The following is a 27699-nucleotide window of genomic DNA, read 5'->3' as shown; positions in this document are numbered from 1 at the left end:
AGTCCGATATATACGTACCGATAGGCTGACACACTGACCCTATTCAGCTTTTAAGACCAATTATCTACTACGACAGTTCATTGATAGGAAGTGACGTTATGCACGTGCAAAGCTGTTTCCCTTTTCCACGCTGAAAAGAACTGTCAATAAAGTGAAAGCAAACAAAAATCCAACATTCTGATGAGCGAGTTTAGAATTGAAATTCACTGCTATGAAAGTCACAATGAACTGATGGAAATATTAAGCAAAAAATCCGAAAATAAACAATAAGAAATACCAAAATGTCACCACAAGCATAATCCAAACTCAAACAGTAGGCAAAATATGAATAAAAGAAAGATTTACGCGGAAAATCCCTTAAAAGTACAATCAAAATAAGACCAGGTGTTCCGAAAGAGTAGACGTCTTTTGCATCATCGATGACATCCGCCATGTAAACCTTGCCTAATCCAAGAAAGAACCAACAGGCAAACTAACGAGCATCAAACACGTCCAAATTCATATAAGATAATTTGCCAATGAACTCATTATGGTGACAGTAAAACTTAACCCCAATCTTCAATTGTCATCTCTAAGACTCCTGTTAATTGTCAACATCATGCACGATAATGTGACATGTGAACACCGTAGGTTGAGAATGCAGGGCTATTGCTCTCCAGAAATGAAATTCTACTGAAAGATCGTGTCCTTGATTCCTAATTTAGGTGAGATTATTTGACAATTCCAGGAGGAGGTCTCACAGGTGTAAAGGATAAAAGATAAGTTCATGGCATAGAGAGACATTTGAGAAAAGAAAACATCCCTTGATAACAACTAAAGAAAACGAAGATTTTTATTTAAATGACGTTAAAGAAGATATTAAGGATTATTTATTTATTTGTGAATTTCTGTCTTGGTATCAAAGCCCCGATTTGTTCAACATAATTGGTTAAGTCCTACTTCCGGCGCTATGGACATTAGCAAAACCTTTGCCGTTGCCGTTACTAATTATTTTATACCGTTGATTTTCCTAAAAATATCAAATTCCCGAAAAATTCACTTGATTGTACTGTTGTATCTAATTAGTCATTTAAGTTCAGATTTTGTTCAAGCATGAGATTTAATATTTTTCCTGTAGGAAAGGAATTGAATAAAACCGGGTGAAATCTGAATAAGCACGTACATTGTAATTATGTGTTTGTTTTCAAATATGCAAAAGTTATGAATTATTGGCTAATGCATGAAGTGATATGCTAATAAAATGGATTATTTCTTGTTCTGTTTTTTTCCTTCATTTCATTTCCGATTTTTATATACTAACACTACATATTAATTATTGATACATGGTTTTCTACGTGACATATCATAGTGAAGGAAAGAAGGAAAGTGGGAAAAGGAAGAAGAAAAAAAGAATGATATTACCTTATATTCCGAGAGAGACAGAGACAGAGACAGACAGAGACAGACGGACAGACGGACGGACAGACAACAGACAGACAGAACGACAAACAGACAGCATGAATGACAGACAACAGGACTGTCTGACTGACAGACATGCAGGCAGACGGACGGACGGACATCATGACAGACAGACAGAGATACCACGCATTCATTACAAAAGCCATGTGTCGTATCTACATTTCTGTAGTTTTGTGATTCTATATCAGTTGAGATTATACACATTATATCTATCTCCGTTGTGGGTTATCAAGTCATTCTAATAGGGTAGCGGTAGTCAAGGAAACGAACTCATCGGAAACTAGCGGTTCACTGATTTTGAATATTCAAATAAAAGCATTTACAGGGCTGTGTTCGGTGTAATACAAAACACTTGCTGGCTGTGGGCGGATTTCCTATAAATGGCCGCTTTATAAACTGTGGTTACGGAAGATTAGATTATACCGACTTGACCAGTAAAAGGGAAAAAGTGTAAGTCATTAAAATACATATTGAAACAAAATGGGCTATAAAGGTAATACATATTTGACTGGATCGCCATTAATCATCGGCCAGTGACACATTGTGTACTCGTCAGTGTGTTTATATACAGACGGGAGTACACGGACAGTATATGTGCGGTTGTGTTTCTCGTTGGTGGTTGTGTGTACTTATGGGATTAAATGATGTGATTTTGTAGAGAGTGCCCCGTCTTAAACAACAAAAGAATGCTTGTTTCACCCCGCGACAAATTGTGTATTCCTTTCTGAGGTATTTGTGAATTGAACGGATATTTCAAGATGTTCTCGTCGGTTTTAGATAAACGTCGTTTTTAGCTGTGTTTAGTTTTCAAGGATCATCAATCTTCAATCCTGGGGCCATGTTGGAAATGAACCTAACAAACGAGACTGTGCCTCGGGATGAAAAAGAACACGAATACGAGGAGGAGAGATCAAAATTTATTATCAAAGCATGTTTTATATTTGGAATTATGATCTGTACTATTATAGGAAATACATTAAGTATTGCTGTGATAATACGCACCAAAGTTCTTCGAACTCCGAGTGGGAATTTTATCATCTCCTTGGCAGCAGCTGACCTGATGGTCGGGGCATGTGTTGTCCCCTTCTCTTTCGTGTCGGCCTCCCAGGGCAAATGGATATTCTCTGATCAAGGTAATGTACACTACATTTTTTATTCTAACGCTGTAATATATAAAGTCACTATCTTACGAATCAAATAAATAGATATAAGGATTTCGTCAGGTTTCGTTTATCCGAACACCACAATAATCCGGTTGTATGGACATCACACTTTATTCTAGTCTTTTAATTACATAGATATTATGCAAATGTAATCATTAATTATTTATCCGTATTCAATATAATGGTAAAACGGTTTTATTAAAAACTTATTATCATAGAAATAAATTCCAGAATAAAAGAACAAAACATGATTATTTGACAACTTGATTTAAAATCAGTTATTTCAACTTTCACATCTATATATATATATATCTATAAACGACCAAGTTCTTAAACTCCGGGAAGCGAAATGTAAACATGTCTATTGCTTTTAGTGAATGCTTTCTGAAGAAAAAGTGGGTCATTTAAACTATTGATGGTTGGGGCAGATATGACGTGATTAAAACTGTCTAGGGCTTTTTTTCAATGGGTTGTCTTGTAGAAATATTAGACCGAAGATGTTTAAACGACCTGACATCCGGGTTAGCAAGTAGAGCGTCCACATGATAAAAAGTTTGACCGCCAATCGTCTGTTTTATAATGATATAACAATATAATCTGCTTCCTGTGACAGTATTTACACAAAAAGATATCACGTTTACAAAACCCCTCTAAATAAATCAAACTGTGTAGTATCAGGTGAATCTTGTACAACCTTATAGGAAGACTAATACATAGCTCACCCAACAACACGGAAAGTAGAGAACGTTTCCAAATATCAAGCTGGCAATGTTGGGGGTTCTTTTTAAAGTTTGTGTGAATGCACCCTTCTTCTACTATTGTGCTGAAACATGCTTTCAACCAATCTCTGGTCATAAAAGTTTTTCACATTCTTAAACACATTCATACGCATTTTACGTTGTAAATGCACCTCTGTGTTTACGTTTTGAGGAAACGATACCCTCACTTAAAAACGATAGTTTAATAATACAGAATGAGAAAGACAGCACTGACTGCTTACATCAGCACGGCAATGTGATACTGGTTGTTTGGACTTGAAGACAGCACTGACTGCTTACATCAGCACGGCAATGTGATACTGGTTGTTTGGACTTGAAGCTTCACAAGGACATCTCCCCCCCCCCCCCCCCCCCCCCCCCCCCCCCCCCCGCGCACGAAATTTTTTCGTTGTTGGATTGGAATGTGTTGTTCTAAAGAAGAAGTTTTGAAAAAGATTTCATTATGTCATAGAATTATCGACTACAATACAACCTCCTGTTGTGTAATCTAATTTCATACCCAGGATATTTGATCCGCCGGCATTGGTCTACAAAAATTACGAAGAAAGCTTCACTCCTTTATAAATAATGAAAGATGTTGCAGGGACAGCAGTTTTGTTTGTTGTTTCTTACGGAGGTCGATATTATCAAACATTCACCTCATAGACGTTAAGCAATTGTAGATGTCACTACATACACGTACCAGCATACGACCAGAAGCCTTGGTGGATTCCGACAGGAAGTGCATGACTCCGGCATAGTCTGTGGTTTGACTGGGTTTCAATTAACATGTAACTTTAGTGATTTATGTACGAGAAGTCTCATGGTCGTGATAATAAGTTATCAGCTAATTAATATATATGTAAAAAAAAATATTGAAAATTCAATAGACCGTATTGTTGACAATGCCTATAATCATTTACTGACACACTCGTGGTGAATAAATCGGTATTTATTTACAACTAAACAATATCCTGGACAAGTTTTCAATTAAGGTTATTGGTTACTTTGGCCCATTAATCATCAATACTCGATGAATTATTCAGACTATGACGAACAAAGTTATTAAAAATGGGATTCTATGATATACAGTTGATTTAATTGTTTGTTTTTATTTATTAATTTTCTTCCAGAGTACAGGATATCACGTCCCTATAGCAGGTTTTTCCAACACTAAGTACTGATGTTCAAGTAGTTTTCGTCAATAACTCTTGTATTTTTTCCTGCACGCGCTACTTCTGCAGATAATAATGAGGAAACATAGCGTCGGGTGACATAAATTTATGAAAAAACAAAAACAAAACATAATCGTGCCATTTCATATGAAATGAAAATAAAATGAGCAGGACTCACAAAGATATACCCATATCCCTGAATTAATTTGTCAATGGTAACCTTTGGCCTTTAACCTTGATATGTGCTCAAGGGGCTTGATGCATGAACAAATTCTAGATCCGTGTTCGTTTCATCAGTTATAATGACTGCAGGGTTATCGTCCGAGGTGTTGCGATTGGCATTTCCCCCTTGATTACCATCGTCTGTCCAGCTTAAAAAAGGGGAAGTAACTGAATGAGTTGTGATCAATTACGCGATAGAGCTTTTCCGTTTGATAACGTCGACAGTTGCCTAACATCCGGTAGTGACGTACTGCCAAAAGGACCATGATAACAATCAGCAACAGTACTCCACAAACAAACAAGCAAGTCTGATCACGTGTGGTTTATGATGGTTTCCAGTGTGGTTCATTATTCTTTTTAACATGTGATTTATGATAGGTTTACGTTTTGTTCATAAGGGGCTGACTTGTTCACGAATGGTTTACGTGTGGTTCACAATAGGTTATGTGTGATATACGAATGGTTTACGTGTGGTTAACAATAGGTTATGTGTGATATACGAATGGTTTACGTGTGGTTAACAATAGGTTATGTGTGATATACGAATGGTTTACGTGTGGTTAACAATAGGTTATGTGTGATATACGAATGGTATACGTGTGGTTAACAATAGGTTCTGTGCGGTTTACAAATGGTTTTACAATGAAATCAACGACATGTTTTAAACTCTGACCTATACACTTTAAAACTGACCATCAAACTTTGTAAGTGATGAATCATTCCCGTCACTGAGCTGACGACAAAAGAGTGGCGATAGGGACAGATAACTCTGATACATATTTAAGATAATCATCCTGATACCCAACTGTACACACATGAACTTTGGCCTGTGTCGCCAGGTAACACGTGTACCAGTAATAGATGACCAGACTGACCTTTACACTGACCAACATGTAGGTGATAGCACATTTACTACGCAAATAAACAGTTGATACGGCAACTCGGTAAATCACTTGATGGGGATCGACGGGTGACATGTCTTTATTTTACGATAAACATAACATCAAAATTTTCGTGGCGACAGAACGAAGTAATGACAATGGTTAGCTACGTGAAGTAGCTAGTGATTCTGACGTAGCCACCCGGAATTGTCGTTAGTTCGTTGTTCAGGGCGATAGAACAAAAATACTTTGTAGTTCCAAAGTGAAACAACGATAATAAACTAGGCGACGGCTGACGGTCGTAAAGCGACGCGCAAAGAAATATACTGGATAATAAAATACATGAATTGACATGGAACTGGCTATAGTGTACCATTATAACTAAAAAAACAACTTGACGGGATACATCCTTCACAGAAAATCAAAATAAGCGAGAATTTATCAAATTATCTAACGTCCTGGGAAGTTAATCGTCGTTGTGATTAAGGATCGTGAGTTCCCAATGACTGAAACAGCAGGTTTGGTCTCAGATCGCTATTAATATAGACAGCTCAAACTAAGCTATTATTGAAGCTGCGATAGCACAGCTGGTAGCGTCCGACAAATACTGTCTTATGTAGTCATGGAGAATCAAGACGTGTGGTTCGATCCCTACACGAGCGATACATTTTTCTTTAGAAACTGTTATCACAGCTATGTCCCATAAAGTGACTCTTTACAAGACATTTAACCCAAGGATACTGTGTGACGGGCATCCCGCATGGTGTTCACTAAGGTAATCACAGCTGGTAAAAGAAGATGTAGATGATACGGTCATATTCTATAATATGGTCTATCGCCAAATTTATTCTAAAATAAATGTCACTTTTGTTGACGAAACTAAAATTGCTTTGTTATTTAAAGAATATCAGCATCATTGTAATAGAGTACCATTCAGCTAAAAAAAATCCTTGTTTATTTGATTAACTGATTTCATGAAGAATTGATATATATACTGCAAATGTAGTGTTTAATCGGTAAATTTTTTCCGTTTTAGTATATAACTATACAATCTGAACCCGGATGTAACCGTAATTATTGAACTGCTGCCATCACGAGATCGCGATGGATAGTACACTGTACAATGTAACAAAACAAATGAGGTCATCCGAATAATATCTCACGAGACAGAGATAGAATTTTGATATCCATCGCATTTTTGCGTGATTGATTTGCCTGACAGACTGGTTTTGAAGATTTTCATCTATAATTTCAGAATAAATGTTCGTAACAAATCCATCATTCTTTGTGCTAGATTGACCTGCATATGTCAATGTCCATTTGTCCTGCAGGGCTAGAATTCTGACAACTCTTAAAGGACAATACCCACCATCTTTAGGGATTATTTACCTTTGAAAATAACCATTAGAAAGAGACATTCAAAATTTTTTTTATCTTGTCAAAACATTCTCAGTATACGATACATGTCATAACACTCACTATACAGTACATGTCATAACACTTAGTTTACGGTACATGTCATAACACTCAGTATACAGTACATGTCATAACACTCAGTATACAGTACATGTCATAACGTTCAGTATACAGTACATGTCGTAACACTCAGTATACAGTACATGTCATAACACTCAGTATACAGTACCTGTCATAACACTCAGTATACGGTACATGTCAAAACCCTTAGTATACAGTACATGTCATAACACTCTCAGTATACAGCACATGTCATAACACTCAGTATACAGTACATGTCATAACACACTCATCATACGGTACATGTCATAACACTCAGTATACGGTACATGTCGTAGCACTCAGTATCCAGTACATGTCATAACACTCAGTATACGGTACATGTCATAACACTCAGTATACGGTACATGTCATAACACTCAGTATACGGTACATGTCATAACGTTCAGTATACAGTACATGTCATAACACTCAGTATACAGTACATGTCATAACACTCTCAGTATACAGTACATGTCATAACACTCAGTATACAGTACATGTCATAACACTCTCAGTATACAGTACATGTCATAACACACTCAGTATACAGTACATGTCATAACACTCAGTATACAGTGCATGTCATAACACTCAGTATACAGTACATGTCATAACACTCTCAGTATACAGTACATGTCATAACACACTCAGTATACGGTACATGTCATAACACTCAGTATACAGTACATGTCATAACACTCTCAGTATACAGCACATGTCATAACACTCAGTATACGGTACATGTCATAACACTCAGTATACAGTACATGTCATAACACTCAGTATACAGTACATGTCATAACACTCAGTATACAGTACCTGTCATAACACTCAGTATACAGTACATGTCATAACACTCTCAGTATACAGTACATGTCATAACACACAGTATACAGTACATGTCATAACACTCTCAGTATATAGTACATGTCATAACACACTCAGTATACAGTACATGTCATAACACTCAGTATACAGTACATGTCATAACACTCTCAGTATACAGTACATGTCATAACACTCAGTATACAGTACATGTCATAACACTCTCAGTATACAGTACATGTCATAACACACTCAGTATACGGTACATGTCATAACACTCAGTATACAGTACATGTCATAACACTCTCAGTATACAGCACATGTCATAACACTCAGTATACAGTACATGTCATAACACACTCATTATACGGTACATGTCATAACACTCAGTATACGGTACATGTCGTAACACTCAGTATCCAGTACATGTCATAACACTCAGTATACGGTACATGTCATAACACTCAGTATACAGTACATGTCATAACACTCAGTATACGGTACATGTCATAACGTTCAGTATACAGTACATGTCATAACACACTCAGTATACAGTACATGTCATAACACTCAGTATACAGTACATGTCATAACACTCTCAGTGTACAGTACATGTCATAACACACTCAGTATACGGTACATGTCATAACACTCAGTATACAGTACATGTCATAACACTCAGTATACAGTGCATGTCATAACACTCTCAGTATACAGTACATGTCATAACACTCAGTATACAGTACATGTCATAACACTCTCAGTATACAGTACATGTCATAACACACTCAGTATACAGTACATGTCATAACACTCTCAGTATACAGTACATGTCATAACACACTCAGTATACGGTACATGTCATAACACTCAGTATACAGTACATGTCATAACACTCAGTATACAGTACATGTCATAACACTCTCAGTATACAGTACATGTCATAACACACTCAGTATACGGTACATGTCATAACACTCTCAGTATACAGCACATGTCATAACACTCTCAGTATACAGTACATGTCATAACACACTCAGTATACGGTACATGTCATAACACACTCAGTATACGGTACATGTCATAACACTCAGTATACAGTACATGTCATAACACTCAGTATACAGTAAATGTCATAACACTCTCAGTATACAGTACATGTCATAACACACTCAGTATACGGTACATGTCATAACACTCTCAGTATACAGCACATGTCATAACACTCTCAGTATACAGTACATGTCATAACACACTCAGTATACAGTACATGTCATAACACTCAGTATACAGTACATGTCATAACACACTCAGTATACGGTACATGTCATAACACTCAGTATACAGTACATGTCATAACACTCAGTATACAGTACATGTCATAACACTCTCAGTATACAGTACATGTCATAACACTCATTATACAGTACATGTCATAACACACTCAGTATACAGTACATGTCATAATAATCTCAGTATACAGTACATGTCATAACACACTCAGTATACGGTACATGTCATAACACTCAGTATACAGTACATGTCATTACACTCTCAGTATACAGTACATGTCATAACTCTCTCAGTATACAGTACATGTCATAACACTCAGTATACGGTACATGTCATAACACTCAGTATACGGTACATGTCAAAACCCTTAGTATACAGTACATGTCATAACACTCTCAGTATACAGCACATGTCATAACACTCAGTATACAGTACATGTCATAACACACTCATTATACGGTACATGTCATAACACTCAGTATACGGTACATGTCGTAACACTCAGTATCCAGTACATGTCATAACACTCAGTATACGGTACATGTCATAACACTCAGTATACAGTACATGTCATAACACTCAGTATACGGTACATGTCATAACACTCAGTATACGGTACATGTCATAACACTCAGTATACAGTACATGTCATAACACACTCAGTATACGGTACATGTCATAACACTCTCAGTATACAGTGCATGTCATAACGCTCAGTATACAGTACATGTCATAACACTCTCAGTATACAGTACATGTCATAACGCTCAGTATACAGTACAGTACATGTCATAACACACTCAGTATGCGGTGTAATAATGCGTAGTTTCCTCATTTCATTTCATTTCATTTCATGTTTCATGAAGTAATATCAGACAAACCCCAGACAATGTAAGTTGTAAGCGTGCCCATCCTGTCCTAGCTACGTCTATTATGTATACGTTACTGATATTGATAATAGTGAGGATTCCTATTACAAGGTTTGTCAATACAGGAGAGCTGTGCTCGGCGATGATCTCGTTTGTCAGGTCTCTGTTTCTGGCTTTATTATAACAGACTACGTGTATTAACATTGATTGTGTTTCCAGTAATAAATATTACATGTAACAGACGATTAAACTTCCTTAACGGGTCAGTCACAGGTAATTTCTATAGGATAGGCGGTAATAATTGACATAACTATCACACCTGTTTACACCTGTACAGGTGTGGAAATATTTTAAGGCTTTACGCTTTTAGTGACGCTAAATATACATAGTGGTAAGCCCTAAACGACAATTAAGTCACAAAATAAATAAGTATTCAGGGGAAATCTTCAGATCTTCTCATGAAAGCCTATTTTGTAAGTCGCAAAGAGAAAGTATGCTTTATTTAAACAAAGTATTAGGTTTGTTTTCCTGTCTTTCAACACAATTTCATACCTACAAAAAGTATTCTTTCACACTGTAGCTTTGTAAACAATCGGGGTTTAGTAGTGAGAGAGACACCTTGTACAATAGTGTGATATCTCAGCGCCATGACGAGCCCCAACAGAATATAGAAACAGAACATAAAACATAACATAGAAACAGAACATAGAAACAGAATATAGAAACAGAACATAGAAACATAACATAGAAACAGAATATAGAAACAGAACATAGAAACAGAACATAAAACATAACATAGAAACAGAACATTGAAACAGAACATAGAAACAGAACGTAGAAACAGAACATAGAAACAGAATATAGAAACAGAACATAGAAACAGAACATAGAAACGGAACATAGAAACAGAACGTAGAAACAGAACATAAAACATAACATAGAAACATAATATAGAAACAGAACATAGAAACAGAACATAAAACATAACATAGAAACAGACCATAGAAACAGAACATAGAAACAGAACATAGAAACAGAACATAAAACATAACATAGAAACAGAACATAGAAACAGAACATAGAAACATAACATAGAAACAGAACGTAGAAACAGAACATAAAACATAACATAGAAACAGAACAAAGAAACAGAACATAGAAACAGAACAAAGAAACAGAACATAGAAACAGAACATAGAAACGGAACATAGAAACAGAACATAGAAACAGAACATAGAAACATAACATAGAAACAGAACATAGAAACAGAACATAAAACATAACATAGAAACAGAACAAAGAAACAGAACATAGAAACAGAACATAGAAACAGAACATAGAGACAGAACATAAAACATAACATAGAAACAGAACATAGAAACAGAACATAAAACATAACATAGAAACAGAACATAGAAACAGAACATAGAAACAGAACGTAGAAACAGTACATAAAACATAACATAGAAACATAAAATAGAAACAGAACATAGAAACAGAACATAGAAACATAATATAGAAACAGACCATAGAAACATAAAATAGAAGCAGAACATAGAAACAGAACATAGAAACATAATATAGAAACAGACCATAGAAACAGAACATAGAAACAGAACATAGAGACAGAACATAAAACATAACATAGAAACAGAACATAGAAACAGAACATAGAAACAAAATATAAAACAGAACTTAAAACATAACATAGAAACATAAAATAGAAACAGAACATAGAAACAGAACGTAGAAACAGAACATAAAACATAACATATAAACATAAAATAGAAACAGAACATAGAAACAGAACATAGAAACATAATATAGAAACAGACCATAGAAACAGAACATAGAAACATAACATAGAAACAGAACATAGAAACAGAACATAGAAACAGAACATAAAACAGAACATAGAAACATAACATAGAAACAGAACATAGAGACAGAACATAGAGACAGAACATAAAACATAACATAGAAACAGAACATAGGAACAGAACATAGAAACAGAACATAAAACAGAACATAAAAACATAACATAGAAACAGAACATAGAAACAGAACATAGAACATAACATAGAAACAGAACATAGAAACAGAACATAGGGAACAGAACATAAAACATAACATAGAAACAGAACATAGAAACAGATCATAGAAACAGACCATAGAAACATAAAATAGAAACAGACCATAGAAACAGAACATAGAAACAGAACATAGAAACAGAACATAGAAACATAATATAGAAACAGACCATAGAAACAGAACATAGAAACAGAACATAGAGACAGAACATAAAACATAACATAGAAACAGAACATAGAAACAGACCATAGAAACATAAAATAGAAACAGAACATAGAAACAGAACATAGAAACAGAACATAGAAACATAATATAGAAACAGACCATAGAAACAGAACATAGAAACAGAACATAAAACATAACATAGAAACAGAACATAGAAACAGAACATAAAACATAACATAGAAACAGAACATAGAAACAGAACATAGAAATAGACCATAGAAACATAAAATAGAAACAGACCATAGAAACAGAACATAGAAACAGAACATAGAAACAGAACATAGAAACAGAACATAGAAACATAATATAGAAATAGACCATAGAAACAGAACATAGAAACAGAACATAGAGACAGAACATAAAACATAACATAGAAACAGAACATAGAAACAGAACATAAAACATAACATAGAAACAGAACATAGAAACAGAACATAGAAACAGAACGTAGAAACAGTACATAAAACATAACATAGAAACATAAAATAGAAACAGAACATAGAAACAGAACATAGAAACATAATATAGAAACAGACCATAGAAACATAAAATAGAAGCAGAACATAGAAACAGAACATAGAAACATAATATAGAAACAGACCATAGAAACAGAACATAGAAACAGAACATAGAGACAGAACATAAAACATAACATAGAAACAGAACATAGAAACAGAACATAGAAACAAAATATAAAACAGAACTTAAAACATAACATAGAAACATAAATTAGAAACAGAACATAGAAACAGAACGTAGAAACAGAACATAAAACATAACATATAAACATAAAATAGAAACAGAACATAGAAACAGAACATAGAAACATAATATAGAAACAGACCATAGAAACAGAACATAGAAACATAACATAGAAACAGAACATAGAAACAGAACATAGAAACAGAACATAAAACAGAACATAGAAACATAACATAGAAACAGAACATAGAGACAGAACATAGAGACAGAACATAAAACATAACATAGAAACAGAACATAGAAACAGAACATAGAAACAGAACATAAAACAGAACATAAAAACATAACATAGAAACAGAACATAGAAACAGAACATAGAACATAACATAGAAACAGAACATAGAAACAGAACATAGAAACAGAACATAGGGAACAGAACATAAAACATAACATAGAAACAGAACATAGAAACAGATCATAGAAACAGACCATAGAAACATAAAATAGAAACAGACCATAGAAACAGAACATAGAAACAGAACATAGAAACAGAACATAGAAACATAATATAGAAACAGACCATAGAAACAGAACATAGAAACAGAACATAGAGACAGAACATAAAACATAACATAGAAACAGAACATAGAAACAGACCATAGAAACATAAAATAGAAACAGAACATAGAAACAGAACATAGAAACATAATATAGAAACAGACCATAGAAACAGAACATAGAAACAGAACATAAAACATAACATAGAAACAGAACATAGAAACAGAACATAAAACATAACATAGAAACAGAACATAGAAACAGAACATAGAAATAGACCATAGAAACATAAAATAGAAACAGACCATAGAAACAGAACATAGAAACAGAACATAGAAACATAAAATAGAAACAGACCATAGAAACAGAACATAGAAACATAAAACAGAAACAGACCATAGAAACAGAACATAGAAACAGACCATAGAAACAGAACATAGAAACAGAACATAGAAACATAAAATAGAAAAAGACCATAGAAACAGAACATAGAAACAGAACATAGAAACATAAAATAGAAACAGACCATAGAAACAGAACATAGAAACAGAACATAGAAACAGAACATTGAAACAGAAGATAAAAGCAGAAGTTAATCAAACACGATTAAGAACTCGGTACCGAAATAGTCTGCGGTACAGAGGACAGCAATCTTGGTCCTTGGCGTCAAACCCGAATCAAAAGTAAAGAAATCAAGTGTACAGCAATCAACTGTGATTTCTTGTTTTATGTGAACATTTTAAATTTCTAGTGAATTATTAAAATCAGAAATCCTATATTTCATTAAATAAACTGTATTTGTTCATGAGAGACGCAATTGTCTTACAGGTACATAAAGGAACGTGTGTCTGTCTACCCGTCCGTGCTTTCTTGTGTAAGAATCAATCAATATATTGACATCAAACGCCACCTCAAACCCACATTCGTCCACAACATACTTCCCATTTTTATTTCCTGATGTTGTAATAAGTTTTGCCCGATCTCCTTGTCGTGATTTAAACAATAAAATTTTATTAAACGTGATATTCCCCTTGTCTATACAATAATAAAAAATCGCTTTCTACACGCCGAATTCCTGAGTTAAATCTAGCTCCATGAGAACATATACACGTAGTTGTTGAGATAAGAAAGGCCATGACCGTCCTGTTGTATAGATACATTCTATCAACGTATCTTATGTCAATCAAAAGTCAATCTAATACCACGGTTGATAAACCTCGTCTCCAACCATTAGTACAATGAATGACTGTGTATTTTTTATGAAACATCTCCTGACTCAGTAGAACAAAACTACGTACTTCTATGCAAGGTATGTCCAACTTTCAGGTTGAAATTTATAAACAAAAAGTTTAAACATATGAAGTGTATAAACTTTCTGTATTGGTTGGATATCTTTGCACTTCGTGGCCTGTTCTCACGTGAAATGTAAATCTCGCCGCACCTGTGACGTAAGCAGCACGTAACCTTGCACAACATTTCAAAGCATGCTTAAAAGTGATGTAGGTACTTAGGCAAAAAGCATCCGTCCATACTCTGCTTATAGAAACAGTCTATGTGACGTACCCTACATAATGATAGAATTGTACCTGCTACCCCTATTTTATAAACATGGAATCTTCAAACGTCGCCATGTTACATGTTACAGTGTCCATATTCTGACATGTTTAGCCCACCATCTATTCAAATAGATGGTGGGTTATTCAAATCGCCTTGCGTCCGTGGTCCGTCTCGCCGTCCGTCTCGCCGTCCGTCCGTAAACAATTCTTGTTACCGCTATTTCTAGGAAAGTACTGGATGGATCTTTCTCAAATTTCATATTCTGTTTCCCCTTGGTCCCTAGTTGTGCACTGTACCTTTTTTGGACTGATTTGAATTCAAGATGGCTGACAGGCGGCCATCTTGGAGTTTGAAAGTAAAATTTTGTAACCGCTACTTCTGGGAAAGTAATGGATGGATTTGTCTCAAATCTCATATGCAGGTTCCCCTTGGTCCCTAGTTGTGCGTTGTACCCTTTCTGAACTGATTCGAATTCAAGATGGCCGACAGACGGCCATCTTGGATTTTGAGAGTAAAATCTTGTTACCGCTATTTCTGAGGAAGTACTAGATGGATCTTTCTCAAATTTCATATGCAGGTTCCCCTTGGTCCCTAGTTGTGCATTGTACCTTTTTTGGACTGATTCGAATTCAAGATGGCCGACAGACGGCATCTTGGATTTTGGAAGTAAAAGTTAGTTATCGCTATTTCTTGGAAAGTACTGGATGGATCTTTCTCAAATTTCATATGAAGGTTCCCCTTGGTCCCTAGTTGTGCATTGTACCTTTTTTGGACTGATTTGAAATCAAGTTGGCCCACAGGCAGCCATCTTGGATGTCGACAGTAATACAGCACAAGCATATTTTCTTCGATATTCTATCATAGTGATTCAAGACCATGTCCATTATCCACCTGTAACTGACTGCTATCTAATAATACTTTGGGATCTTTTTCAAATAATATTTGCTAAAAGGTGCTTAATAAAAATATCTTGTGCCATCATTGAGTACATTCAATGAAGACCAGTTCATGAACATTTACAGAACCTGTAACACAAAAAAAATAAACAAATCTTCCCTCTGGGATCTCTTGTTTGTTTCTGATAACAGATTCCCGCTTTACAGGTCAGCCGACATGTTGATTCGCTCTAAGTAACAATAACATACATAATTGTATATCACGTGACTTTTTACTAGAGATTGCAGGTAAAGTTGATTTTCTAATATTTTGATCACGTGAGTGAGTTATTCCATAATTCTTTGTGTCCATTATGATATCCTTTGCGATGTAATGATTACGTCACTTGAAATGACTTTTCATATACTTGAAATCAAAATGGCGACATTTAAGACGAAGTGGTTATGGGTCCAGTTTTCTTTCAGAAAATGACCTTGACATTGTTTTACTTTCATCTTGTATTTGTAAAGGATAAATTCAAGGTAAACAGCAAGAAGTCTCTGTGTATGAAAATGTTAGCACAGCGTTTAAAAGGAAATGTGCGCACCCGTCAAACGAAAGGAACGTACATGTAAAATAATCTGAATGTTATGTCCCCTGAAATACCTTTGTCCAGCGTCGTCCGTCCGTAAATATTTACATTTTTTGACTTCTTGAAAACCCCTGAACTGATTTCAATGAAACTTGGCAGAAACCTTTCATGGCCGAAAATATCAATTATATGAAATCTTCTTCTCAATACCCAAATTTGGCAGAATCAAATGTTTATGGAAGGAAGGGGTTTAAGGTGCTTTACCAAAATTGAAAAAATCATGACCCCAGGATCTCACATTTCCCTCTTGGAGTGGGGGTAAATTAAATTGTACAAAATATACAAGAAAATAGCAATTTGAGCATGTTTTGTATATTTTCTATTTGAAATGAATCCAACTTAGTGAGAATTGTTAGTATGGGATCAGAGTTCGATGTTATGCACGTATATGTACATGTATTGATACTGACTGACCCCCAGGGGCTGATGGGCGTGGCCAAACAGGGTGATATTGAATGAAATTTCAAAAATCTTCTTATCAATAAAGGTGCTTCTCTCTTGCTGAACTCCCAGGGGCTGATGGTCATTTGCGAAAGAAGATCAAATGGACTGAAAATTCAATATCTTTTCAATATCCAGACATTGGAGTTAAAGTTAAAACTTCTGTCTCTGTACAAATAGCACTAAAACGCCTGTCTCTGTTCTAATAACACTAAAACGCCTGTCTCTGTACAAATAGCACTAAAACTTCTGTCTCTGTGCAAATAGCACTAAAACTTCTGTCTCTGTACAAATAACACTAAAACTTCTGTCTCTGTACAAATAACACTAAAACGCATGTCTCTGTTCTAATAGCACTAAAACTTCTGTCTCTGTACAAATAACACTAAAACTTCTGTCTCTGTACAAATAGCACTAAAACTTCTGTCTCTGTACAAATAGCACTAAAACTTCTGTCTCTGTACAAATAGCACTAAAACTTCTGTCTCTGTACAAATAGCAATAAAACGCATGTCTCTGTCCAAATAGCAATAAAACGCCTGTCTCTGTACAAATAACACTAAAACGCCTGTCTCTGTACAAATAGCGCTAAAACGTCTGTCTCTGTTCTAATAGCACTAAAACTTCTGTCTCTGTACAAATAGCAATAAAACTTCTGTCTCTGTACAAATAACACTAAAACGCCTGTCTCTGTACAAATAGCGCTAAAACGCCTGTCTCTGTTCTAATAACACTAAAACGCCTGTCTCTGTACAAATAGCACTAAAACTTCTGTCTCTGTACAAATAACACTAAAACGCCTGTCTCTGTACAAATAGCAATAAAACGCATGTCTCTGTCCAAATAGCGCTAAAACGCCTGTCTCTGTTCTAATAACACTAAAACTTCTGTCTCTGTACAAATAGCAATAAAACGCCTGTCTCTGTACAAATAACACTAAAACGCCTGTCTCTGTACAAATAGCGCTAAAACGTCTGTCTCTGTTCTAATAGCACTAAAACTTCTGTCTCTGTACAAATAGCAATAAAACGCCTGTCTCTGTACAAATAGCACTAAAACGTCTGTCTCTCTACAAATAACACTAAAACGTCTGTCTCTGTTCTAATAGCACTAAAACTTCTGTCTCTGTACAAATAACACTAAAACGTCTGTCTCTGTACAAATAGCGCTAAAACGTCTGTCTCTGTTCTAATAGCACTAAAACGCCTGTCTCTGTACAAATAGCACTAAAACGCCTGTCTCTGTACAAATAGCGCTAAAACGTCTGTCTCTGTTCTAATAGCACTAAAACTTCTGTCTCTGTACAAATAACACTAAAACGCCTGTCTCTGTACAAATAGCGCTAAAACGTCTGTCTCTGTTCTTATAGCACTAAAACTTCTGTCTCTGTACAAATAGCAATAAAACGCCTGTCTCTGTACAAATAGCACTAAAACTTCTGTCTCTGTACAAATAACACTAAAACGCCTGTCTCTGTACAAATAGCACTAAAACGTCTGTCTCTCTACAAATAACACTAAAACGCCTGTCTCTGTACAAATAACACTAAAACGCCTGTCTCTGTTCTAATAACACTAAAACGCCTGTCTCTGTTCTAATAACACTAAAACTTCTGTCTCTGTACAAATAGCACTAAAACTTCTGTCTCTGTACAAATAGCACTAAAACGCCTGTCTCTGTACAAATAGCACTAAAACGCCTGTCTCTGTACAAATAGCACTAAAACGCATGTCTCTGTACAAATAGCGCTAAAACGCCTGTCTCTGTTCTAATAGCACTAAAACTTCTGTCTCTGTACAAATAGCACTAAAACTTCTGTCTCTGTACAAATAGCACTAAAACTTCTGTCTCTGTACAAATAGCAATAAAACGCCTGTCTCTGTACAAATAGCAATAAAACGCCTGTCTCTGTACAAATAACACTAAAACGTCTGTCTCTGTACAAATAACACTAAAACGCCTGTCTCTGTACAAATAGCAATAAAACGCATGTCTCTGTCCAAATAGCACTAAAACGCCTGTCTCTGTACAAATAGCAATAAAACGCCTGTCTCTGTACAAATAACACTAAAACGTCTGTCTCTGTACAAATAGCACTAAAACGCCTGTCTCTGTTCTAATAACACTAAAACTTCTGTCTCTGTACAAATAGCAATAAAACGCATGTCTCTGTACAAATAGCACTAAAACTTCTGTCTCTGTACAAATAGCACTAAAACTTCTGTCTCTATAGAAATAGCACTAAAACTTCTGTCTCTGTACAAATAGCACTAAAACGCCTGTCTCTGTACAAATAGCACTAAAACGTCTGTCTCTCTACAAATAACACTAAAACGTCTGTCTCTGTTCTAATAGCACTAAAACTTCTGTCTCTGTACAAATAACACTAAAACGTCTGTCTCTGTACAAATAGCGCTAAGACGTCTGTCTCTGTTCTAATAGCACTAAAACGCCTGTCTCTGTACAAATAGCACTAAAACGCCTGTCTCTGTACAAATAGCGCTAAAACGTCTGTCTCTGTTCTAATAGCACTAAAACTTCTGTCTCTGTACAAATAACACTAAAACGCCTGTCTCTGTACAAATAGCGCTAAAACGTCTGTCTCTGTTCTAATAGCACTAAAACTTCTGTCTCTGTACAAATAACACTAAAACGCCTGTCTCTGTACAAATAGCACTAAAACGTCTGTCTCTCTACAAATAACACTAAAACGCCTGTCTCTGTACAAATAACACTAAAACGCCTGTCTCTGTACAAATAACACTAAAACGCCTGTCTCTGTACAAATAGCGCTAAAACGTCTGTCTCTGTACAAATAGCACTAAAACGTCTGTCTCTCTACAAATAACACTAAAACGCCTGTCTCTGTACAAATAACACTAAAACGCCTGTCTCTGTACAAATAACACTAAAACGCCTGTCTCTGTACAAATAGCGCTAAAACGCCTGTCTCTGTTCTAATAGCACTAAAACTTCTGTCTCTGTACAAATAACACTAAAACGCCTGTCTCTGTACAAATAGCGCTAAAACGTCTGTCTCTGTTCTAATAGCACTAAAACTTCTGTCTCTGTACAAATAGCAATAAAACGCCTGTCTCTGTACAAATAGCACTAAAACTTCTGTCTCTGTACAAATAACACTAAAACGCCTGTGTCTGTACAAATAGCACTAAAACGTCTGTCTCTCTACAAATAACACTAAAACGCCTGTCTCTGTTCTAATAACACTAAAACGCCTGTCTCTGTTCTAATAACACTAAAACTTCTGTCTCTGTACAAATAGCACTAAAACTTCTGTCTCTGTACAAATAGCACTAAAACGCCTGTCTCTGTACAAATAGCACTAAAACGCCTGTCTCTGTACAAATAACACTAAAACGCCTGTCTCTGTACAAATAGCACTAAAACGCATGTCTCTGTACAAATAGCGCTAAAACGCCTGTCTCTGTACAAATAGCACTAAAACTTTTGTCTCTGTACAAATAGCACTAAAACTTTTGTCTCTGTACAAATAGCACTAAAACTTCTGTCTCTGTACAAATAGCACTAAAACTTTTGTCTCTGTACAAATAGCAATAAAACGCCTGTCTCTGTACAAATAACACTAAAACGCCTGTCTCTGTACAAATAGCAATAAAACGCATGTCTCTGTACAAATAGCAATAAAACGCCTGTCTCTGTACAAATAACACTAAAACGTCTGTCTCTGTACAAATAGCACTAAAACGCCTGTCTCTGTTCTAATAACACTAAAACTTCTGTCTCTGTACAAATAGCAATAAAACCCATGTCTCTGTACAAATAGCAATAAAACGCCTGTCTCTGTACAAATAACACTAAAACGCCTGTCTCTGTACAAATAGCTATAAAACGCATGTCTTTGTCCAAATAGCACTAAAACGCCTGTCTCTGTACAAATATCAATAAAACGCCTGTCTCTGTACAAATAACACTAAAACGTCTGTCTCTGTACAAATAGCACTAAAACGCCTGTCTCTGTTCTAATAACACTAAAACTTCTGTCTCTGTACAAATAGCAATAAAACCCATGTCTCTGTACAAATAGCACTAAAACTTCTGTCTCTGTACAAATAGCACTAAAACTTCTGTCTCTGTACAAATAGCACTAAAACGCCTGTCTCTGTACAAATAACACTAAAACGCATGTCTCTGTACAAATAGCACTAAAACTTCTGTCTCTGTACAAATAGCACTAAAACTTCTGTCTCTGTACAAATAGCACTAAAACTTCTGTCTCTGTACAAATAGCACTAAAACGCCTGTCTCTGTACAAATAACACTAAAACGCATGTCTCTGTACAAATAGCACTAAAACTTCTGTCTCTGTACAAATAGCAATAAAACGCATGTCTCTGTCCAAATAACACTAAAACTTCTGTCTCTGTACAAATAACACTAAAACTTCTGTCTCTGTACAAATAACACTAAAACTTCTGTCTCTGTACAAATAACACTAAAACTTCTGTCTCTGTACAAATAACACTAAAACGCATGTTTCTGTTCTAATAGCACTAAAACTTCTGTCTCTGTACAAATAGCACTAAAACTTCTGTCTCTGTACAAATAGCACTAAAACTTCTGTCTCTGTACAAATAGCACTAAAACTTCTGTCTCTGTACAAATAACACTAAAACTTCTGTCTCTGTACAAATAGCACTAAAACGCCTGTCTCTGTACAAATAGCAATAAAACGCCTGTCTCTGTACAAATAGCACTAAAACTTCTGTCTCTGTACAAATAGCACTAAAACTTCTGTCTCTGTACAAATAGCAATAAAACGCCTGTCTCTGTACAAATAACACTAAAACGTCTGTCTCTGTACAAATAACACTAAAACGCCTGTCTCTGTCCAAATAGCACTAAAACTTCTGTCTCTGTACAAATAGCACTAAAACGCCTGTCTCTGTACAAATAGCACTAAAACGCCTGTCTCTGTACAAATAACAATAAAACGCCTGTCTCTGTCCAAATAGCACTAAAACGCCTGTCTCTGTTCTAATAGCACTAAAACTTCTGTCTCTGTAAAAATAACAATAAAACGCCTGTCTCTGTACAAATAGCGCTAAAACGCCTGTCTCTGTACAAATAGGAATTTTCATTTTCTCTTCTCTATCGTACACATTTCATTCCAATTGCTTAAGTTTCTGAGTCCACTGAGATGACTGGTTAGGTCACTAAGCCTGTAGTTGGATATATTTTACAAAACAAATCAACATTGCGGAAACAGAGGACTATACAGGACGGAAGTTCAACTTAATCATCATAAAAATAGTATATTGTGCCTTTTGTCTGGATAGACTATTCTCGCTGTGATCACAAATATATAAACCATTCCTTACCAGGAAAAAACTCGGTATATAGAACAATTCATAGATGGATACAAATGGTCTTTGAATTATTTTGTTTTTGATAAATCGGTCATGTGAAAATTGTCCCATTATGGCTTCTCTCCACACATCTGTCATACCTCTCAATCATTTATAGAATTATTGAGTTTTGGTCACAGTGGAGATATCGTCAACTCTCAACAACTCTATTCAGCACATCACAATGTGTTGATATACAGAAAACACACGCAATTTTCTACTCCATAAATAAAACGATCGTCATGTCAGTTTGTCAACTGATAAAAACAAAATACACTTTTGGAATGTGAAAAGTACAAAACAAAGAATAAAGACGTTGTGAAATGTGTACAATTTGTATCCATGAGTCCGAATGAAACAAAATAACATTGTCTCTGCTGGAAAAGTCCTAGCTACACGCTGATATCTGACACTGTTATCGTGAAATGAATGAATGACTAAATGAATAAATAAATGATACTTTACCGAGGTTACCATGGCAACAACAGAATCCCGTTGTGATATCAACTTATAATTTCATGTTTTATTAACTTCCCAAAGTAGAGATACGTCACAATTACAATCACATTAGTTTCATCGTCACCAGTTCTTGTGGTATTGTGGACTAAACACATAGCCAAACATTACATGGTTTACATGCTACTGGAGGTGAATTGTTTCATAATGTTAGTTCTTCATGTGCATTTTCATGTTACCATGGCGATCGTACATATACATTGTATGTTTATATGCCGATGAAGTGAAATAACAAGTGGATGACATCACCAAGGTTGAGATCGATGTTTCCATGGCGATTAGGTTGTGTTCCCATGGCCATGGTAATGACAATGGTGTTTTGTTTATTGTAACCATGGTGATGACTTTTTGTGAGGGCGATAGTGTTATCAGAGCAATGTTTCGATGACCCATGTTACTGTTTTACACCAGGGATACAAACGATAACAATAATCAAATGTCTGCGTGACCATGTTGATCACGCACGTGGGATATCATCATTTTGCAAAGATATATCATAAAAAATAATACAATAAAATATATTGATGTATGAATATTACATATGACTAATTCTGTAACATAAAATAACTTAAAACAATAAATTGCGTTCAGTTCAGTAGTTATTTGTTGGTATTGCCTTAAATGAACTTTACAATGGCATTCATAAGGTCATGAACGCGGTAAGGAAAACCCTGTTTGAATGTTATATGTGTACAACACACGTAACTCGCATGCACTCATCTGACATACATTGAGAGGCCATCCTTAAACGACACCTGCTGATAGGACGTTCAGAAATAATTTGGACGACTTGACTATTGATTGAATATGGCATTGTGTATGGAACTTATCCTTGTCTACAAAGCAATCATGTGGAAATGAAAAAAATATATATAAAAATGGAAAACAAAATATATAATTCGAAGGAAGTAAACAAACACAGACGTTAAAAAATTGAAATTCATCATGCCAAATCCTTGTCCGAAAAAATAAATTTGAACCAATCAAGATCAAAGCATATAACATTCCCTGTGGACCTTATTTCCGGTTTAAGTAGCCGGATATGCAAAAATACAGAATGTTACGATACTGATAAAATCTTACGAAAATAAGAAACTAAGACTTGTAATCTAGTTGATGTATAGAGCTACCTTTGGTGATCCCATTCAAAAAATGACGTCAGATTGACAAATATTGATGAATTAGTAACAAGAAAAAATACCGTCTGAAGGACCAAATTGCTAGTTAAATTGCGTTGTCAAATTGCCTTCGTTTCATATCACTCACATTGTACGAATGTCTGCTAACGTTCTCCAGTATCTTGATGACGTCGACACAATTACGTCACACTATCACGAAGGGTTATGCTTTAGTGAAGATATCGTCAATGTCGAAGAGTGACGATGACGATTCAGAGCAGATGTACATACAAACGAACATGAAAATAACTGTTTACAAACTGAACTGACATTTTCATCCGTATCAAGTCGAGTAAAAGTACATGCGTGTATTACAGGAACACGACGTGCTTTTAGCAGAAGACTTGCTCTCTCTATCCATTTCCGGTTTGTTAACCAGGAAAACGTGACAATAAAAAGGTTTCTATGGCGATTCATCAGAAATATAACAACGCGATACTCTTCTCTTCCACTTAATTAAACAATGGTTTGTTGACAAACCGAGCAAATATTATGCTCGGGTGTGTGGTGTTACCACAAGGGAGCCCACTAATGATTGCTGACCGTGTAATGTTGACCTTAACGAGATGTCATTACTCACAGACTGAAAACAATCGGGCCCGACGGGGGCTGGACGAAGGTAGTTTTACTATGTCATAGACCTGTACCTGCAACAGAGGTATGGAAACCGGGAATCTCCACGGAGTAGGTCATGAAATATAGACGCGCTCACGACGAGATTATAGAAACGCGAATCTGTTAAAGCGAGTAAATATAGACGCACTGGTGGAGACTTGATCAACACAATAATCTGACATTGTACCTAACAACGGCGGAACTGTGAAAAGCGCGTATTTTCACGAATAATTAAGGGAGTACCGTATCAAACTAGTAGCGTTATCGTACCTTACCGTTACAATATATTATACAGGGCACCGTATCCATCTCTTGCAGAGTAGTCGTTCCTTACTGTCACAATATATTATAGTGTACCGTGACAATCTCTACCAGAGTTGTCGTTCCTAACAGTCACAACTGTATCATACAGGGTACCGGGTCAATCTCTACCAAAGTTGTCGTTCCTTACTTTCACAACTGTATCATACAGGGTACCGTGTCAATCTCTACCAGAGTTGTCGTTCCTAACAGTCACAATTGTATCATACAGGGTACCGTGACAATCTCTACCAGAGTTGTCGTTCCTTACTTTCACAACTGTATCATACAGGGTACCGTGTCAATCTCTACCAGAGTTGTCGTTCCTAACAGTCACATTACGATACAATGTATTTCGCAATATACTTTGGAGAGACGGGATGAGATATACTCACGCGCTTCCGAAAAAGTTCGAGGAAATCGCGAATTTATATTCTTCCATGATAATTGAAAGAAAAAAATCCCGCTTGCGACAGTGGCATACGTAACCGGCTTTAAAACGTAATTCATTGACACAACGAGTTTGAGTTATTGTATACAAATGTAACTGAAGTTTAATCTAAGTTAAAACAAAAAAAGTATTTTCGACTAAAAGAAGAAAAAATATTTTTGTTTTGTTCAATATAGAGAAAAAGAAAAATCCGTTTACTTGTAGTATCGATACAAAAGCGAAGGCGGTTGGGTTGTCTGTTGGCAGTTGACAATATCCTGGGAGATCCGATCACCATATCAAACCAGTCTCGATGGCTGTACATAAAATTGGAATAGATGAGATAAAGGTGTAACCCTCGGGATTACAGAGTTTAAGTTGGTTTAGTTTCAGTTGTCAAAATGCTCTGATGGCGGCCCTTCCTCGTGGTGTTCATATAGAGAAAGCGATTGCTTGTGAAAGGAGAATCCGACCTTGGCTGTTCACGAGGCAATCAACAGAAAAAACACACAAACAAAAATAAATTTCAATTTCATTTTAATATTTTGGAACTGATGGTCCGATATATTAATATTCACGATGACCAAGCACGATGAAATAGATTTGATTTCGCAAAATCATACACTATACGTTCATATGTAGAATGTAGAATGTAGAATGATATGGATAAACAGCTGTCAAATAATAAAAGAGCTAATACAAAATTAAATATTAAGTATGGTAACCGAACATTTTGTGAACGACGTTAAATAATTCAAAACACTCAATGATAACTTGGCCAATGTGCTACAGCAAAACATTTCATAATCATTTATCATTTATTTAACATAAAAAATATCTATTGATAAATGTTGTTTTGGATATTGTAATTTTTGTTGTGTTCAAACACGAATCCCTAATGTGTCATCTGAGATTTAATCTCAAATGTATTAAAATTACGTCGACAGTTATCAGAATACCCTATCAACGTAAAACCCAATAAATTAGGACTCGTTAGAGAAGCTCAGAGGGAGTTTGTCTATAGGAAACCTTCAATCGTAATGATATTAAATAAACAGGTGTAACAATGAGCAATCAGATCTATTAGAATATAAATATTAATGGTCAGTTTTGTATATACGTATATAAATCTTTACAGTGATATTGCATTGTGTTATCATCATTGACAAAAGCTTGATTTGCATTATAAAATGTTTAAATGTTAGATCGTAATTGGTTTTAGAAGGGGAAATGTTAACCGTAGAAAACTACTTTAAAATATGTAAAAAGTGCATTAAATTGAACAATAAATTAATCTTCAACGCTCAGCTACCCTCTAATATTTATTTCATTATCCTTTAAAACATTTCATTGCAGTTCGTAAACACCAATTTATTTACAGACGCATGTGCGTCTTCTTTAAAACCTTTTTTTAACGCTGCGATGAATGCACGAGAAGTACTGCTTTATTGTTAACAATAACGAGTCAAATGACTAAAAATTGGTGCTAACGTTTTAAAATTCCGTTCGAATAGTATCGGTCGATAATATCGGGGTTAAACCTCGGCATCCGTCGTGAGCGAATAAATCTCTATATTCCTCTCGAGGGGGGAAATTTCAAACCAATAAAAATGTAGAACATTTTTTCGTGACGATCAAACGCACTATTTTACACTATCACAAATTATCTATATATCTTAAATCCCCAATATTGAAAGAAATTATCGATAATGAGTCTTCTATAACCGGAAGTGACGTAGGAAATAGACATGTTACTAATGACAGAAAGTGACGTAAGATAAATGTCCGTTACCCATAACAATGAGTGAAGTAGGATAAAGAGCTATTACCAATAACAAGAAGTGACGCTGGATAAAGATCTTTTACTATAACAGGAAGTGACTTAGTTTAAGGCATGTTACCAATAACAAGAAGTGACATAGATATATAGATATGTTACTAATAAAAAAAATGTCCAGAATAGGGCTTTGTAGTACTCAAACTTTAAGACGTAAAAAATCCGAAACTTC

The 27699-nt window shown here is 35.4% G+C and overlaps 1 protein-coding gene across 1 annotated transcript in view; it reads left to right on the top strand.

Annotated features, from left to right (window-relative positions):
- Positions 1-2226: 2226 nt before the first annotated feature.
- LOC132555491 (dopamine receptor 2-like) overlaps positions 2227-27699 on the top strand; it is a 42646-nt gene continuing 17173 nt past the window's right edge. The window contains exon 1 of the mRNA XM_060219841.1: positions 2227-2591. Within this exon, the coding sequence (XP_060075824.1) occupies positions 2297-2591 (295 nt within the window). The 5' untranslated portion in view covers positions 2227-2296. The remainder of the gene's footprint in view (positions 2592-27699) is intronic.

Source organism: Ylistrum balloti, unplaced genomic scaffold, assembly GCF_031769215.1.
Source record: "Ylistrum balloti isolate Yb309-2 unplaced genomic scaffold, AGI_CSIRO_Ybal_v1 Utg370498, whole genome shotgun sequence".
Taxonomy (NCBI): Eukaryota; Metazoa; Mollusca; class Bivalvia; order Pectinida; family Pectinidae; genus Ylistrum; species Ylistrum balloti.
The sequence above is the reverse complement of the archived record's forward strand: the minus strand, read 5'-3'. Positions and strand labels throughout refer to the sequence as shown.